The following is a 19,738-nucleotide window of genomic DNA, read 5'->3' on the forward strand; positions in this document are numbered from 1 at the left end:
CCTTCAACCCAGCAGTTCCACTCCTAGGAATTTAATCTACAGATACACTCACACACTTTTGTGAAATGTTATATCAGAGTATTCACCGCAGTATTGTAGGAGCAAAATATTGAAAACAACCTACACACTCACAGAGTGGGAGGGAGTTGGTTACACATATTATAGAAATCTATACAGTGAAATACTATGCAGCTTTAAAATGAACAAGGACACCCTTTGTGAACTGACATAGAAAAATCAACACATACTGTTAAGTGAGAAAAGCAAAGTACAGAACATAAAAGGGACACCAAAAGCTCTGTAAAAAGAGAACACATATAAATTTGCTTGCATGTATAAAAATATTTATAGAAGGATACTTCTAAAAAAAACTACTAAAACTGCTAGGAAAACAGGAATAGTTAGGTAGCTTCACTGGATATCATTTCATATTTGTTGAAATTTTGATACTGTGTGCATGTATTATTGATAAAGTAAAATTGTAAGAGTTTAAAAATCAAAACCTGTACTTTAAAACATCTTTATGAAAATATCTCTAATTATCTCCACCATTCCTTTATTCAATAATTAGAACCTTACTGGCTGCTAACACTATGTGCCAGGTACTATGGTAGGGAGAGAGAGAAGAAATAAAACCACCCACAAGGAAAATGAACTTCAGTGTACAACTCAGAAAAGCAGATAGAATATCCCTTTTCAGTGAGTGCACAGGGTGCAAGGTATGACAGGAGCATATAGGAGAAACAGCACCTACACATTTCTAACAGTGCTCACATCACTGACTCATGCATGGCTGTTTACATGGCTGTCTCTCAAACTGGACTGTTATCTCTTTGACGATGTCTCAAAGCTTAACACAGTGCTATGCACATAGGAGGTATACATGGTTAAGTGAACCACTAAATAAAGGTATAACAGAAATAATCACTGCATTGTTTTTTGTTTTTTGAAACAGTTAAGAGCTAATTAAGGCTGGGAGTGGTGGCTCACACCTGTAATCCCAGCACTTTGGAAAATCAAGGCAGGAGGATCACTTGAGCCCAGCAGTTTAAAATCAGCCAAAACAACTTAGTGAGGCTCCCTCTTTACAAAAAGAAAAAGAAAAAGAAAAGGAAAAAAATAGCTGGGCATGGTGGTGTATGCCTGCAGTTCTAGCTACTTGGGAGGCTGAAGAGGGAGAATCACTTGGGCTCAAGCATTTGAGGCCACAGTGAGCTGTGATTGCACCACTGTACTCCAGCCTGGGTGACAGAGTAAGAGAGACTATCTCAAAAAAGAACAGAAAGGCTGGTCACAGTGGTTCATGCCTGTAACCCCAGCATTATGGGAGGCTGAGGTGGGAGGATTGCTTGAAGCCAGAAGTTCAAGACCAATCTGAGCAACAATGTGACGCCCCCCCACCCCGCCCCATCTCTACAAAACACACAAAAAAATTAGCCAGGTGTGCTGGCATGCACCTGTAATCCCAACTACTTGGGAGGCTGAGGCAGGAGGATCATTTGAGCCCAGGAGTTTGAGGCTGCAGTGAGCCATTATCATGCCACTGTAGTCCAGACTGGGTAACAGAGAGACCCTGTCTCAAATAAAAATAAAACAGGGTTGGACGTGGTGGCTCACGCCTGTAATCCCAAAACTTTTGGACGCTGAGGTGGGCGGATCACAAGGTCAAGAGTTCGAGACTAGTCTGGCCAATATGGTGAAACCGTGTCTCTACTAAAAATACAAAAATTAGCCGGGTGTGGTGGTGGGCATCTGTAATCCCAACTACCCAGGAGGCTGAGGCAGGAGAATGGCTTGAACCCGGGAGGTGGAGCTTGTAGTGAGCCAAGATCATGCCACTGCACTCCAGCCTGAGTGACAGAGCGAGACTCTGTCTCAAAAAAAATTAAAATTAAAATTAAAAAATAAAACAAAAATTTCAAAAAAGAAAACAAAAGAGCTAACTAAGTACTCAGCTAGACTCTAACCTGATTCCATCATCATAAGAACTTAGTATATGGATCTAAGGATAAAAAGATTTAAAAATAAATTCCGTATCGTATACATATACACACATGAATGTATTTAATTGTCACAAACATACTGAAGGTTATGCTTATAACTATGTGGGATTTCATCTTCCCCCAATATATTAAATATGTACAGAGTGTGTATAATTCCCGTAGGCACAATGCTGGGCTTGAAATACAACGGTAAAAACAGAAATAGCTGGCCGGGCATGCTGGCTCACACCTGTAATTCCAGCACTTTGGGAGCCCAGGTGGGTGGATCACTTGAGGTCAGGAGTTTGAGACTAGTCTGGCCAACATAGGGAAACCTCATCTCTATTAAAAAAATACAAAAATTAGCTGGGCATGGTGGTGCGCACTTGTAATCCCAGTTACTTGGGAGGCTGAGGCATGAGAATCACTTAACTCCAGCCTGGGTGACAGAGTGAGATTCTGTTTCCAAAATAAAAAAACAACAGACATAGGGAAGTTATAGGTTACTGAGAGATTCATTAAATAATCACAAAAGTAATTTTCTATACCATTAAGAGGAAGAGAGAAAGTGGAAGGCACGATCAAGATTTCTCCTAGTCTGCAGTAAGGAAAGAAAAGACTTGTAAAAATCTTTGTGTCTCAGTCAGTATCAGATAAAGGTTATATTAGGGGTATGTGGAGGGAATTCATTGAATTGAACTTAGATGGAAAAAAACCCTTTATTTTCCTGAACCTCTAACTGAAATTTATCAGTTCCTTCTATTATAAATGTAGCCAACAATCCACTGTGTTATTTGTGATTCTACCACCGATATCACAGGTTTTTCATTCACATTATATGTATTACATATATCTCAAAATTATTTTGCAATTATATTTGCCTCACTACCATTTCTTGCTATTTAATGTGTTTAATAAAGAAGTTCTTATTACTGTATCATAAATCTGATTTCTATCTGTTTTTGTAATTGTATTTTTTTTTCTTTTGAGATGAAGTCTCGCTCTGTCCCCCAGAGCTGAAGTGCAGTGGCGTGATCTCAGCTCGCTGCAACCTCTGCCTCCCAGGTTCAATCAATTCCCTTGCCTCAGCCTCCCAAGTAGCTGGAATTACAGGTGCATGCCATCATGCCCAGCTAATTTTTGTATTTTTTTGGTAGAGACAGGGTTTCGCTATGCTGGCAGGCTAGTCTCGAACTCCTGACCTCAAGTGATCTGCCCACCTCAGCCTCTCAAAGTGCTGGGATTACAGCGTGAGCCTCCGCACCTGGCCTATTTTAGTGTATTTCAATACAACTGATTTCCTTTGTAATCTTACCTATCTTATTTTATGCATTTAAAAACATTTTTTTCTGATAAGGGGTCCATGGACTTAACCAGACTGCCAAAGGAATCCATGACTCCCCCCAAATTTCTGCAAATCCCTGGGCTATAAATATGGATCAGGTTGAGATAACAATGTTGGCATACCCTAGAAACATTGGCAAGAGATTTCTGTTTCTATTTACCTTTGGAAGGGATGGGGAAAAAAGAGTGCCAATTCACTGTAAAGTTCCAAGTAAAATTAATAATGGTAAAAGACTGTTTGGTAAGTCTGAATTTTCAATTTTACTGCATTTTTCAATGAGTATATGTCATATTTTGATGATGCATCTGTGGATGTACAATTTTTGTGAATATTATGTAAATGTGCTATTGAGAAACACAGTGCTTATATATTTTACACAGCTAACCTAACCATGGTGATCATATGAAGGGTCAGTTAGGTCAATTATATATGTGGTAGATTATTGTTCAGCAAATATTCACTTTCCCCTCCCACAACCCCTATTGTGGAGTACACTTTCCTTTTCCAGTATGTTGGAAGTGGCCTTTTGATTTGTTTGGTCAATGGAACATGGACAAAAACCAAAGCGTGAGGCCAGGCATGGTGGCTCATGCCTGTAATCCCAGCACTTTGGGAGGCCAAGGTGGGCAGATCACTTGAGGTCAGGAGTTTCAAACCAGCTTGGCCAATACGGTGAAATCCCGTCTCTACCAAAAATGCAAAAATTAGCTGGATTTGGTGGCACATGCCTGAAATCCCAGCTAATCAGGAGGCTGAGGCAAGAGGATTGCTTGAACCTAGGAGGCAAAGGTTACAGTAAGCCAAGATTGCACCATTGCACTCCAGACAGAGTGAGATCCTGTTTCCAACAAAAAAAAAAAAAAAAAAGAATTAAATGGTGGCAATGCTGCCAGAAAAAATGTAAAAGTTATGAAAATATCTATCAAATTTGCCCTTAGACTGCTTCACGCATTTATTAACTTACTGCCCCTCTTAAGGAAACTGAAACTAGAAGGCATATGGATTTCAGAATTCCGATGCAGACCAAGAGCATTAAAGGCCTTAAAATTGATAATGGAAGTTTTAAGTAAAAACAACTGTTTAGGTTAGTATTTAGCATTTTTTATCCTTCTTCTCCTGAACCAACTTTTTCTATTAACCAACTACAGTCCTGACTGTGTCGGATAAGAGGGCTTCTATATTTCAGCCTACTAGAAATCCTATTGTGGGCATTACAATTATAGGGCTATACTGTTTTATTTTGTTTGCTGTAAATCCTGTTTGTAAATAAGCTTGAAGTCCTTGCAATGAGTTTGAGTACCACAATTTGATTTCATGTTGCGCTTGTGCACTGTGGTAAGTTTTGATGTAATATTGGTTTCTTGCTGGGCACGGCGGCTCACTCCTGTAATCCCAGCACTTTAGGAGGCCAAGGCGGGAAGACCACCTGATATCGGGAGGTTGAGACCAACCAGCCTGAACAACATGGAGAAACTCTGTCTCTACTAAAATTTCAAAATTAGTCACGTGTGGTGGCGCATGCCTGCAATCCCAGCTACTCGGGAGGCTGAGGCAGGAGAATTGCTTGAACGTGGGAGGCAGAGGTTGCAGTGAGCAGAGGTCATGCCATTGCACTCCAGCGTGGGCAACAAGAGCAAAAACTCTGTCTCAACAAAAAAATAAATAAATAAATAAGTTTCTCTAATAATTTAATCATCATTTTATTTTTATTGTTTCTAAGATGGAATCTCACTCTGTCACCCAGGCTGGAGTGCAGTGGTGCAATCTTGGCTCACTGCAAGCTCTGCCTCCCAGGTTCATGCCATTCTCCTGCCTCAGCCTCCTGAGTAGCTGGGACTACAGGCACCCACCACCATGCCCGGCTAAGTTTTCGTATTTTTAGTGGAGATGGGGTTTCACTGTGTTAGCCAAGATGGTCTCGATTTCCTGACTTCGTGATCCACCTGCCTCAGCCTCCCAAAGTGCTGGCATTACAGGTGTGAGCCACTGCACCTGGCCTTAATCATCATTTTAAATTTTTGTTAACCAGGCCAGGTGTGGTAGCTCACCCTTGTAATCCCAGCACTTTGGGAGGCTGAGGTCGGAGGATCACTTGAGCTCAGGAGTTCCAGATCAGCCTGGGCAACATAGTGAAACCCCATCTCTACAAAAATTAAAAATTAGCCAGGCATGGTGACATGCACCTGTACACCTAGCTACTTGGAAGGCTAAGGAGAGAGGATCACCTGATCCCAGGAGGTTGAGGCAGCAGTGAGCAGGAGACTTGTCTCATCCATTCATAAATAATAAAAGAATCAATTTGGAATAATAACTAACATACACACGCTACTTTCTATGTGCTAGGTATCCAGTGCTTTACATATATTGACTGAATTAATTTTCTTAAGTGCTTTACATAAATTACTGATTTAATTTAAATTTAAACTTAATTTTGATATAATATTACAGGTACTACTAACACGATTCCTGTAAGAGTTACAGAAAGAGGAAAGAAACACGAAACACGGCTTGGCAGTTAAAGATAGGTTTACTTTAGATAAAACATGAGAGGGGCTTCTGGCCGATTTCGGTCAGGAGCACTTTCTCTTACAGACTCCAATTTTACAGATGAGAAAAATGAAGTTTGCGATTAAGTAATCAGCCCAAAGTCATAGAGCTAATTGCGGGTGAGGTACGATTGGACCCAGGTAGTTTAGTGTGAGTGTGTGCTCAGGGGCTCTGCTCTATACTATCACAAAACTCACCTAACACTATTCGGTCAGATTCTCACCAAAGAAATTTGGAGTTGTGATTCAGATGGTAGAACTATAAATGTGGATGCTGTGTAGCAGCAATATTCTGCCATAGAAATAAAGAAGCCGAGAACTTGGAGACAGAGAAATAAAGTAGATGTCAAGAGAGAAGTTTTCATTAGATGGCAAGAGATAGGGAGAATGGTTGCCAGCGTCAGTCCAGTACCAGCTCTGTTGCCTAGACGAACTGCCCTTGTATTTAAAGGAACACACCTTGTTGTCCAAGTGATAAAATTCCTTTCTTGTTTAAGATAGCACAAGATTTTATTACTTCTAACTATAAGAACCTTAACTCATCAGAATTGATCAACCAAATGATTGGTTGGATGCTTGAACTGAACTGAAATTGATAAAGTAGTGCCAAAATATGTACTTGCTATGTAACAATGAGAATAAAAAATATTCAGATAACACTTTTAAAAAATATGGATGAATCTTAATTGTTATGTTTATTCTAATCAATATTTGAAATGTATATCTAGTAAAGATTTAGAAATAACAGTATTAATTTTATTGTTTTCCCCATCTCTGACATATGGAGTTGCTCTGAATTTTGTTTTTTAATTTGGCATGCTTGATGAAATCTGTGCCAATCCGATAAGGAGGAAGTAATTACAGAATGCTTACCCTCATCTCCCATTTATAGAACAGAGAAACTGTAGCTCCAAGAAAGAGCTCCCTTCCTTTGCTGGCACAGTGCTGCTATTTTTGTTTCTGTCAGTTAAGAATATCTATCCAGGGCCAATATAGTATACCCATGTGTTAGTCTGGTTAAATGGCTTTTGTTAAAGGACAGCGTTCTAACCATTGGACAATCAATTATCTTACCGTGATACTGTGACCTTGAATTTCTAGATATGGAACATGGTAAAGCCAGAATAGGTCATTTTTCCTCCATTCTATTCTTGATAACCTAACTTTCTCATTCCCAAAGACTGTTGACACTACAAGAATCTCCACTTTTGTATGGCTGGAAGCTTAATTTTCAACTTATCTCAATCATTTACTCTTCTCATAACATCAGTTGCTGTTTCTTCCTAAATAATATTAATGTATATATCCTTTGTGAGAACTAACCAACATGTGTAGACTAATTTCTTTCTTTACACTGCCAGTGTCAAGTGTCTAAGTTCAGACACTTGTCATCTCTTTTCACTTGCATTGCTCCAATGTCCTTTACAATTTTTTTTCCTTTGTCAATGTGGGCCCTGCCAGTCCATTACTGCAAGATTCCTGCTGCAGTAATTGATCTCATCTACTCATCAGAAGGTTTGGCCTATATATACTCCCTTCTATTGGTTCTACATTGCCTTCCCACTGTCCTGAGCTCAAACCTAAGATCTTCAGCACCATCTTCAGGGCAGAAGGCTTCAAGTTTCCTGTAGGACTGATATCCTGATAGTGATTCCCTAATCAAGCAAAGTAATTCTCCAGGGTAACCCAACTAGTCCATTTTCTCTTTTTGTTTTCCCCATTCCTTCTCCTGCATCTCCAGGGTGCCTTATCTATTCATCCCACTTCTTCCTTTAGACCTTCTCCAAATAGTCTGAGTAGCTCCTCCCTTATTAGAAAAGGAGACAATTAGTGACAGCTTTCACTGTGCTAAATATTTTACAAGTGCTCTCAAATAACCTCATGGTAATCCAATGAGGTAGTACTATTATGTCTCTCAGTTTTCAGATGAGAAAACTAAGGCTGAGAGAAATTAAGTAGCTCACTGGTAAGTAGTGAATTGAAAACTTGAACTGAGAACTGTGTAACTTTAAAAGCAGGTGTGGTGGCCCACGCCTGTAATCCCAACACTTTGGGAGGCCGAGGCAGGTGGATCACCTGAGGTTAGGAGTTCGAGACCAGCTTGGCCAACATGGTGAAACTCCGCCTCTACTAAAGACACAAAAATTAGCTGGGCATGGTGGTGTGTGCCTGTAGTCCCAGTTACTCAGAAGGCCAAGGCAGGAGAACAGTTTGAACCTGAGAGGTGGAGGTTGCAGTGAGGAGAGACTGAGCCACTGCACTCCAGCCTGGGTGGCAAAGCCATACTCAGTCTCCAAAAAAAGAAAAAAAAAAAAGGTTCTTATGTTCTGCTAGTAGTAACTAGGCTTTTGTTTAGTTTATCATAGTAAACAATATTGGTCTAGGTAATTTCTTATTTTGCTTGTGTGTGTATGATATGGAAGACCTAAGAAGTTATGCTTGGCTTCCTTATTGTTTTTTCTTACCTGTAATTTATGTAAAGGGATCTGTGATTTTCTTCCATCATCATTCATTTTTTTTTTTTTTTTTTTTTTTTTTGAGACGGAGTCTCGCTCTGTGGCCCAGGCTGGAGTGCAGTGGCCGGATCTCAGCTCACTGCAAGCTCCGCCTCCTGGGTTTACGCCATTCTCCTGCCTCAGCCTCCCGAGTAGCTGGGACTACAGGTGCCTGCCACCTCGCCCGGCTAGTTTTTTGTATTTTTTTTAGTAGAGACGGGGTTTCACCGTGTTAGCCAGGATGGTCTCGATCTCCTGACCTCGTGATCCGCCCGTCTCAGCCTCCCAAAGTGCTGGGATTACAGGCTTGAGCCACCGCGCCCGGCCCCATCATCATTCATTTTAAGGACTCAACAGGATATAATCATATTTTCCAAAGTGTGGATAGAGAGATTTCTGAGTTCAATTTAGTGGGTCATAAACAATTAAAGCCTTTAAACATTTAATAGAACAGAAAAATCCCGTTCATAGGTAACATATGGCAACAGTAGGTATTGTTCAGTCAAATTTTCTTTCGGTTTTGTGTGTGTGTAACAGCTTGCAATGTATATTTTACTACAGATTCCTATCAAAAACAAAAAAGACACAGGGTTACTTATGAATAAGAAAAAAATGCAGTATCCACACCTGAGAACCACTGCATTTAATGGGATTTTTACCATTCAAGGAATCAAAACACCTCCCATTATGAAACAAAGTCAAATTACAGAAAGATATTTAATTAAGCCTGTACTAAGAAAGTTTCTAAATACCCTTAATAATAGTGAACCCAAACCTAAGGAGGATTTTATAAGTTAGCAAGAGTGTAATTTGCTTCACAGTGCAGTTATCAGATTGAGAAGCAATTTCATACTACAGAAAATCTGAGAATTTATTTTATTTGATTTAAAATGTTCATCTTGGCCAGGTGTGGTGGCTCACACCTATAATCCCAGCAGTCTGGGAGGCCGAGGTGGGCAGATCACCTGAGGTCAGGAGTTCAAGACCAGCCTGACCAACATGGAGAAACTCATCTCTACTAAAAATACAAAATTAGCTGGGCATGGTGGCACATGCCTATAATCCCAGATACTAAGGAGGCTGAGGCAGGAGAATCTCTTGAACCTGGGAGGCAGAGATAGCCATGAGCTGAGATCATGCCGCATTGCACTCCAGCCTGGGCAACAAGTGCGAAACTCCATCTCAAAACAAAAAAACAAAATGTTTGTTTGATGAAAAAATGTTCATCTCAGAGCAAAAAATTCAATATGGAATTAAAAGCAAATGAGGTCGGATATGGTGGCTCACACCTGTAATCCCAGCACTCTGGGAGGCTGAGGTGGGTGGATCACTTGAGGTCAGGAGTTCAAGACCAGTCTGGCCAACATGGTGGAATCCTGTCTCTACTAAAATCACAAAAATTAGCTGGGCATGGTGGCTAGCACCTGTAATCCTAGCTACTGGGGAGGCTTAAGCAGGAGAATTGCTTAAACCCAGGAGGCGGAGGTTGCAATGATCCCAAATTGTGCACTGTACTCCAGCCTAGGTGACAGAGCGAGACTCCATATTAAGAAAAAAAAAAAGCAAATGATATATATTTTTATCTTGCACAATTTTAGCATAACTTTTCCAAATGAACCAAAACCAAATATTACCTCCAAAAGACTATTTTAAATTTCAAATCTGATAAAGAAAACTAAATATCTTCAGAAACTTTTATAATTTAACACCCCAAGATCTGCATTATTTAAAAGTTTGGTATATAAAACAGTATTATGTGTTTCTATCAGAACTCCAAGGCTTTTGCATATTAGTCAACAAATTCTATTTAAAAATGAGCTACAGGGTTAGGAGTGGGATTTCCCTTTGGTGCGCTAGGGTTGCAACAAGGCATAATATACATACAATCTACAAACGGAAGAGTGTTTCCTGGTAAACACATTTATATTAATTCATTCATTTTTTTCTCCCTCCCAGTCTCTTATGTGCCTGCGTCCATATAGATACACACACACAACGTCCTACACTTACTGAGCATAGGATGTTCCCTATGACTTGTTCACTGTCCACCTCTTCAGCCACCGCTGTCCTCTACACTCTGCTACTTCACATCTCTGTATTTGTTTCTTCTCTCCTTTAGCCTAGAAAACTCCTGTTAGTTTTTGAAGACTCAGCTCAGACCTCTTAAGAGGCTCTTGGCTGGGTGTGATGGTTCATACCTGTAATCCCACCACTCTGGGAGGCTGAGGTGAGAGGATTGCTGGAGCCCAAGAGTTCAAAACCAGCTTGGGCAATATAGCAAGACCCCATCTCTTAAAAAAAAAAATTAGCCAGGGGCAGTGATGTGCACCTGTAGTCCCAGCTACTCAGGAGAGGCTAAGGTGGGAAGATTGCTTGAGCCCAGGACTTTGAGGCTGCAGTGAGCTATGATCACATCACTGCACTCAGGCTTGGGTGTCACGGTGAGACCTTGTCTCAAAAAAGGAAGAGAGGGAGGGAGGGAGGGAGAAAGGAGGAAGGAAAGAAAAGAAAAAAAAAATTCAGAATTGTTTCATTTCTTTATGAAGGTCCTGTCAAGATCCTCTTTTATTTTATGTTTTTCTGTAGAGATGAGGTCTCTCCATGTTGCCTATTGTGGTCGTGAATTCCTGGGTTCAAGGAATCCTCTTGCATTGGTCTCCCAAAGTGTTGAGATTACAGGTATGAGCCACAGCACCCAGCCATAATTCTGAATTCTCTGGATAAGCTTTCATGGTGGACTAAAATAAAATTTAAAGATTATCCACAACCGTGGATTATCCTATCCTGATTCAGTTATAATGTATATTGTAGTTAACTAGGGGGTTGGCAATCATCTTCATATAATATATATAATTATAAAAACATAAAGTATATATATTATGTAAAGAAAGCATGCAACGGGCCAGATGTTTCTCTATTAACACTTCCACTTCCAGAAATATATTATGGTTTTTTTTGTTTTTTTTTTTTTTGAGACAGAGTCTTGCTCTGTCTTGGCTCACTGTGACATCCACCTCCTGGGTTCAAGCATTTCTCATGCCTCAGCTCCTGAGTAGCTGAGATTATACGCATGCGCCACTATGCCTGGCTGACTTTTGTTATTTTTAGTAGAGACAGGGTTTCACCATGTTGGCCAGGTTGGTCTCGAACTCCTGGCCTCAAGTGATCTGCCTGCTTCAGCCTCCCAAAGTACTGGGATTACAGGTGTGGTCCACCACAACTGGCTGAGTATATTACAGTTTTATATCTGTTTTGCTTTTTGCAAATCTTTCTGCTTTTTTTTTGTCTTCCAGCTGATTCTTTTTTTTTTTTTTAGACGGAGTTTCACTCTTGTTTGCCCAGGCTGGAGTGCAATGGCACAATCACGGCTCACCGCAACCTCCACCTCCCAGGTTCAAGCGATTCTCCTGCCTCAGCCTCCCTAGTAGCTGGGATTATAGGCATGTGCCACCACGCCCGGTCAATTTTGTATTTTTAGTAGAGACGGGGTTTCTCCATGTTGGTCAGGCTGGTCTCGAACTCCCGACCTCAGGTGATCCGCCCGCCTTCACCTCCCAAAGTGCTGGGATTACAGGCGTGAGTCACCGTGCCCGGCCCAGCTGATTCTTTCAAACTGCATCTCTATAAAAGTGGAGAGAATATAATGAATCCCTATGTATTAATACTTATCACACAGTTTCAATAATTATCAACGCATAATCTACTGGTTAATTTTGAATCTCTGCAGACATTTCATCCATAACTATTCAATATATATCTCTAAATGATCATTTAAAAAAATAATAGAATCAGCTGGGTGCAGTGGCTCACACCTGTAATCCCAGCACTTTGGGAGGCCAAGGTCGGCAGATCATGAGGTCAGAAGTTTGAGACCATCCTGGCCAATATGGTGAAACCCCGTCTCTACTAAAAATACAAAAAAATGGCTGGGCGCCGTGGCTCATGCCTGTAATCTTAGCACTTTGGGAGGCCGAGGCAGTGGATCACAAGGTCAAGAGATTGAGACCATCCTGGCCAACATGGTAAAACCCTGTCTCTACTAAAAATACAAAAATTAGCTAGGCATGGTGGCGTGCACCCGTAGTCCCAGCTACTCGGGAGGCTGAAACAGGAGAATCATTTGAACACAGGAGGTAGAGGTTGCAGTGAGCTGAGATCACGCCATTGCACTCCAGCCTGGGTGACAGAGCGAGACTCTATCTTAAAACAAAAAAACAAAAAAACAAAAAACAAAAAAAATTAGCCAACCATGTTGGCGGGTGCCTGTAATCCCAGCTACTCGGGAGGCTGAGGCAGGAGAATCGCTTGAACCCAGGTAGGCAGAGGTTAGAGTGAGCTGAGATCACATCACTGCACTCCAGCTTGGGCAACAAGAGTGAGACTCCTCTCAAAAAAAAAAAAAAGTCGTAATATCAATGCACAAAAAAATTACATAATTCTCTTAATATCATTATTAAATACCTAATGAGAGGTCAAATTTTTCCAAATTATCTTATAGATATTTTTATACTTTGTTCAAATTAGCATTTAAATAAGGTTGATTTATTGCATCTGGTTGATATAACCCTTAAGTCTTTGAAAATCAATCTACAGCTTTCTCCTTTATTTTTTAAATTTTATTTTTTGTAATTTGTTGTTTCAAGAAATAGCCATGTTTTTAAGGTTCCTGTGCCTTAAAATAGAAAAGTAGGGCTTTATACTAGTTAGATTTAAGTGTTATGATACACTCTTTCGTTCTGTTGTTTGTGATGAGTCCTATTAAATATAATAAACAAGAAGTTACTACAATTGTAGTTAAAAAGTTGATTCTGGGGACCGGGCGTGGTGGCTCACGCCTGTAATCCCAGCACTTTGGGAGGCCAAGGCAGGTGGATCACCTGAGGTCAGGAGTTTGAGACCAGCCTGACCAACATGGAGAAACCCCATCTCTATTAAAAATACAAAATTGGCCGGGCATGGTGGTGCATGCCTGTAATCCCAGCTACTAGGGAGGCTGAGGCAGATGAGTCGCTTGAATCCAGGAGGCAGTGGTTGCAGTGAGCCAAGATCGTGCCATTGCACTCCAGCCTGGGCAATAGGAGTGAAACTCCATCTCAAAAAAAAAAAAAAAAAAAAAGTTGGTTTCAGAGGTATAAATTGTTGATATCTTAAACTCAATAGCCATTATAATGATGACATCTAAGAGAAGAAAAAATAAACACTTGCAAGAACTTCATTTTTTGATTATGCCAGGACATGCACACACGCTAAGATCCTTAGAGAATGGTAAATTTTTTTTTTTACAAATATTAAAGCCAAACTAAAATTGTACTGTTATTTTCCTAATAGTTCTTCTTAGTAATAATTTAAAACCCTGAAAGTTACCTGATTTTTAGGTAGCTCAATTCTCAGTTGATGTTACGACTCACTGGTAGAAGTCTTCCACTTCTATGAGCCCCAATTGTAAGCTATGTAAATATAAGTAGCCCCTACCTGATAATTATATACATATTTACAAGACAGAAACTTAAGACAAAATGATATTTGGCACTATAAAATTCCTCTCAACCTCATTATATATGAAAGCATCAGCCTAACATTTTAAGTGTGTTACTGTTATATGAGCGTTTAATTATGTAAATAAATCTTTGAAAACCTGCAGACACAACACAAAGCCAACAGCAAGTTTGCCTCAGTTGCTACAGGAGTATAGATACCATGTTAGAAAAGAAAAGAGTCCCAGAGTAGTGTGCAAGGCACTACCTACCATAGACCTGGGCTTGCTGATGGCCACCAGACTAGTGAGGAAGTCTTCATCGTGCAGCTGGCTGAAAACATGGGCGTCATAGGCTACCATAATGGAGATTTCTTCCATCATCTTGCCAGCTGGCCTTTCCACAGCAGCAGCTGCTGTCCCAGCTCCAGACCAGACTATCCAAGGAAAAATCCTACTGCAGCTCAGTGCCAGTGTACACACCCACCTGAGTTCGAGGGGGTGGAGTGTCAAAAATCCAGAAAGAAAGAGAGAGAAAGAAAAAAAAAAAGCAGCTGCTATCACAGGCTTGGCTAGCAATTCACCCCCACTAGGAAACCAAAGGAGGTTTCTTATCTATGCAGGAAGTATACACTATAAACACCTTCTGCATTCATAACAGAGAAGCTGGAAAATTTAATTTTTGGAAACCTTTAAACTTCAAAAAAGAAAAAATGTTTCCTAACTAGAAATATCCTATAGCAATAACAACAACAAAAAAACTGATTTGTGTTATGTTCTTGGTAATTAAAAATCTTCACAATAGCTCATCTTCTTACTGCAGTATTATTACATGACGATTGTTCTTGGAGGAGAAGTAAATTTTCTTAGTGTTCTTACTGCTTATTTTCTCATAATCTTAGAAAATAAACAGATGAAAACCATTTTAATTTCTCAGAATTTAAAGAATTCATAGTACAGTTACAAATGATCTCCTGAAGTATGAAAAAACAATTTTTTTCCCCTCGGAGTATTTCTGTTAAAGAAAAAAAATGCCAAAACATAAAAATGAAACAGGGACAGCAATATCAATTAATAATCATTACTTCTTTTCCTACAAAAAAAAAATAGGTATTTTAAGCATAATTTAGTTTTGTGTTGTTATTCAGAAAGCAATACAAGGGTCTCATTTATAAACTGGTTGTTTTGCTCCCATAGATAAAAGTCCTCTTTAAGGTTAGAGGTTTCTTTTAATTATTCAAATCAGTAGATAGCATTAACTGTTGGTACCTTAACCACCAGTAGTAATTTTTAAAATTACAGCTGGAGACCATAAATGAACTGCCATATTTCCAGATGAAAAGTTTGAAAGCTGCCCATAATCACCATTACAAAGTTGCTTGATCAGGAAATATAATGTATACTAATTTCATGGAAAAAGAATTAAGCAAATAAAAATGAGGGGAAGACAGACAAGGCTTCTCTGAAGTTGTTTTTCAATATTCCTAATTAAGCTAATCTCTTCCCTGCTTTTTCTAGATCATGACACTGCAGTACTATGAGAAATATTATTTGTTAGAACTAGAAATCAATTTGGCAATGTTTGTCTAAAAATCAAAAGAAATAAGCTACTGGTTGAAATGTTTAGTCTTCATTACCAATAACAGGATTATGTTGTCTAAATTTGTTTGCTTTTCAGAAAACAAAACTCAGAAGGAGATCTATAGTGTCTGTTTTCCCATGTTTTCCTAAAGCATTTTTTCATCTACAGTAACATGATTACTTATATAACACTTGTCCCATTTAAATGTAATTAGTAGAGTTTTACAACTGCTATAGCATTCTAGCTTATAAGAGCGAGCACAAGGAAGGAGGGAAAAGCACCTTATTGCTAGGAAACAAGCAAATCTAATAAGCTTATTTAAACAAAAAAATGAAATATTTTAAATAAATCCACAAGATTAAAACAGCTGCAAACTGTGTTTGACCCTTGCTGGAGTCAGTAAAGCATTTTTACTTCATTTTTGTTCGACAGTGCTGCTTTGTCTGTTAAGCATTATTTTCGTTAACATCTTTTTCCTGCACATTTATCCTGACGCTGACTAACCAGGTAAAAAGTAAACGATAATCAGGAGACAAGGCATTATAAGGTGTCCAGGCAGTTCATACCTTTTAAACTCCTTATCTTTTCAGAAGTACTTTAAAAGATACTGTGAACCTCTTCATGCATTCACTAGCACCAGAAGATTTCAGATTATCTTGCAACATTTTCTAGATGTGAAAGCAATTCCTCTTGCTTTCGATGTGAAAGCAATTCCTCTTGCTTTCATATTTTTCTTTGCTACACAGTGACTCAGTGCTTCCACACACAGATATCTGAATAAGGTGCACTGACAAAGACACCTGTTGTGGAAGGTAAAGAAAGTACTTCCCACAATGCCTTACTCCCTGCTGGCAACCACCCAGGGGCAAACAGGAGTTATAACCGCAGTTGAGCAGCTGCCTATGCACCCTGGGAGAGTGCATTCAGCCTAACTATAGGTAATCTTCTTGGTTACGAAGAACCCTTATAACCCAAAAGAAAAGGACCAGAAAAAAGTTTTAAATAGCACCTAGAGGTGCTGTACATTAAACTCTTAAAACATTTATGACATCAGGCTATAAGTGTGCAAAAACATTTTTAGAAAAATAATCAAAGGCGTAAAAATAGTTTAAGTTCACGTACACAGAGACTAATAACTTCAAATAATTCAGTCCTTTTAGAATTCTACATAGGTTCTTAGATAAATGTTTTTAAAAGCTTCTATAATTTATAACTTTCAACAGACTGTTCTAATTAGCCACAGTGACTAGAATTATTAATAACATGTCATTTCTAAACCCAAGTGGTCCTCTATTGGAGCTGCAGTGCACAGATTTTCTTAAGCAAGGACACTCTAAGTTTGATTTGCAATCTTCACCTTTTGTCACCCTTAAAATGTTCCTTAAAGTTTACTTTTCAGAGTCTGGGAAGGAAAAATTCAAGGTTTCGTTTCCCCTTATTAGGTGTACTATATTTGTGGTTCCAACGAACAGCATGCTCTTTGAAAACTGATGATTAGAGAAACTGTCGCTCTACTGTCATTTTCTCCAGTCTCAGAAATAACAGCTAAACCAATACCCTCCGAAACTTCAGAAGCTATTGTACGCAGTCATGTCTACAAACTCTTGTTTTACCATCCCCCCAGCCCATTGATTCCCCGGGTTATTTACACCTGAGTTTCTGAGGTTATCGCCTTCACACCATGCAACTGCATTGGGGAAAAAAAAAAAAAAAAAAGAAGGCAGTGGTGTGGAGATTTACCTGAGATCAAGGGCCGTGGTGTGGACAATACCATTTGCCGCTAAAACTTTCCAGAAGAGTATCAAACAGGCAACAGAAACCAACCGCACTCCCGGTAATCAAATAGATGGTCCCCAGTTCAAGCAGGAACTAGCTAGCTGTCTGTCCCCGGGCAAGTCATTTAACTTCACTAGGTTTCACTTTCCTCATGGTCATGTAAATTGAGAGGGAGAGAATAGATCCCTGGTTTCCACATGGGTGCAGAAAGTCAAAAGCAATGTGTCCTATTCCTATTTCCTTCCATCAAATAGGTTTATTTGATAGAAGATAGAAATAGGTTTATTTGATAGAAGCTATCAAATAGGTTCATTAGGTTTATAAACCCTTTCTGGATCTTATTAAGAAAATGTTTACGAATAAAATATCTACAATGATTTTTAAATGTCGTTCTGAGATTTTATACTGAGAGAGTATTCCATACTAGTAGCCAATTTTGCCCCAACAGTCATCCTTCTAGAACTGTTCTTTTTAACAAAAGCATACCTGGGTCATACTACGAGTCAAATAAACCATCTATTCTCAAGTGTCAAATTTAGAAACAGCCAAAACAAAAATCAAGAAAAGCTTGAATAAGATGTGGCTGTTTTTCTATCGTTGTGTTCTCTGCAATGCAGCAAAGCAGTTTCATTATGGGAGTAGCATTTTTTTAATTCATCAGTCAAAGCAGCAAGTATAAAAATTATCTCACCTCACTGGGCACAGTGGCTCACACCTGTAATCCCAGCACTTTAGGAGGCTAAGGTGGGTAGATCACGAGGTCAGGAGTTTGAGACCAGACTGGCCAATACGGTGAAACCCGGTCTCTACTAAAAATACAAAAATTAGCCATGTGTGGTGGCGCGCGCCTGTAGACATAGCTACTCGGGAGGCAGGGGTTGCAGTGAGCCAAGATTACGCCACTGCACTCCAGCCTGGGTGACAGAGCGAGATTCCATCTCGGGGGAGAAAAAAAAAATTATCTCAACTCAGGAGAGTAGCAGTCAAGACCCTTTTCCTATATCTCATATTCTACTTGTTGAATATTCTCATCACGTTGGCCACAAAATCAGGATCAGATAGAAAGAAGGACAAAACAACTATAAGAGAAATATGGTTTAGGCCAGGCACGGTGGCTCACGCCTGCAATCCCAGTACTTTTGGAGGCCGAGGTGGGTGGATCACGAGGTCAAGAGCTGGAGACCAGCCTGTCCAATATGGTGAAACCCCGTCTCTACTAAAAATACAAAAAAATTAGCTAGGCGTGGTGGTGTGTGCCTGTAGTCCCAGCTACTTTGGAGGCTGAGGCAGAAGAATCGCTTGAATCTAGGAGGCGGAGGTTGCAGTAAGTCGAGATCGCACCACTGCACTCCAGCCTGGGAGACAGAGCGAAACTCCATCTCAAAAAAAAAAAGAAAGAAATATGGTTTAGAGGGCAGAAGGTCTTTTGCAACCCCCACATAGATGGGTGGCGCCCTGAAGAAACTCTGCTCCTCCTGCATGACTGGCCCTCCTCTAATCTTTCATGAACATTCTTCCAGATGTTCCTAAATCATGCTATGCAAACATTCACAAAGTATACATGACTCAATGTTAAGCATCTTCAAAATGACAAAATGTTCACAGTGTTCACAGAGAGACAAAGAACTATGAGAAAGGCTGTTGTGGTGGCTCACACCCATAATCCCAGAATTCTGCGAGACCGAGGCAGGAGGACTGCTTGAGCCCAGATCTCTACAAAAAATTAAAAAATCAGCCAGGCATGGTAGCAAGTTCCTGTAGCCTCAGCTATTTGTGGGGAACCCAGGAGGTTCAGGCTACAGTGAACTGCAATTGTGCCACTACACTCCAGCCTGGGTGACAGAATAAGACGCTCTTTAAAAAAAAAAAAAAGAACTATAAGAAAGACAAAATTCTATAAATACATGCTTAATTACAGAAAATCAATATTCCAAGCAGGTTTCTATCTACTCTTAGCAGTGTGCATTATAAAACCCATGTGCTCTAAGTGAGGTAACAAAAGAGAAAATACGAATGAGAAACCATAGAAATATCAGTAGAAGAAAGCTTTTCAGAATTTGTATTTCAGAATAGTCTAGTAACACCTACTGAGTTTTTACAATGGGAAAAGAACAAGTAAAAGTTAAGTAAACTTGTTCTCTTTAAAATTATGCAAAGGTAAATAAAGAACACCATTATTCTTGTGTTGAATACCAGCCATTCAGCTCATTATCTTTCCTATCTCTCCTAGCAGTTGCTAGGAAAATTCAAAACCTCAGAAAACAGATTGTTTAAAAAAAAAAAACAAAAACCTATTAAACTAAAAAAAGAAAAACCTGTGGGACATAAATACTTGCTTAACAGGTATGCTGGGTATCTTGCTGCCTCATTTGCAACTCACCACAAAGAATGAGGGTGAGGTAGATTCCAGACTATGAAAGAATAGATGCAACTCTTTAACAATTCAGCTTTTTACCTCATTTGAAACTAAAATCCACTGCCAACACATTCACATTAAATTTTACCTAACCAAAAGTAAATGTTTTAAGTGCTTGTAAGC

The 19,738-nt window shown here is 39.6% G+C and overlaps 1 protein-coding gene across 4 annotated transcripts in view; it reads right to left on the reverse strand.

Moving 5' to 3' along the window:
* The window catches only part of RABGAP1L (RAB GTPase activating protein 1 like), an 802,566-nt gene that overhangs the window by 114,205 nt on the left and 668,623 nt on the right, over positions 1–19,738 (reverse strand). The window contains exon 1 of one of the 4 annotated variants that reach the window (XM_025369024.1): positions 14,115–14,323. The exons of 2 other annotated variants lie outside the window; for them this stretch is intronic. In XM_025369024.1, the coding sequence (XP_025224809.1) occupies positions 14,115–14,225 (111 nt within the window). In that variant the 5' untranslated portion in view covers positions 14,226–14,323. Of the gene's footprint in view, positions 1–14,114; positions 14,327–19,738 lie in introns of those variants that run through there. One more of the 4 variants, XM_025369034.1, reaches the window with a different exon arrangement.

The sequence above is a fragment of the Theropithecus gelada genome, chromosome 1 (genome assembly GCF_003255815.1).
Source record: "Theropithecus gelada isolate Dixy chromosome 1, Tgel_1.0, whole genome shotgun sequence".
Classification (NCBI taxonomy): domain Eukaryota; kingdom Metazoa; phylum Chordata; class Mammalia; order Primates; family Cercopithecidae; genus Theropithecus; species Theropithecus gelada.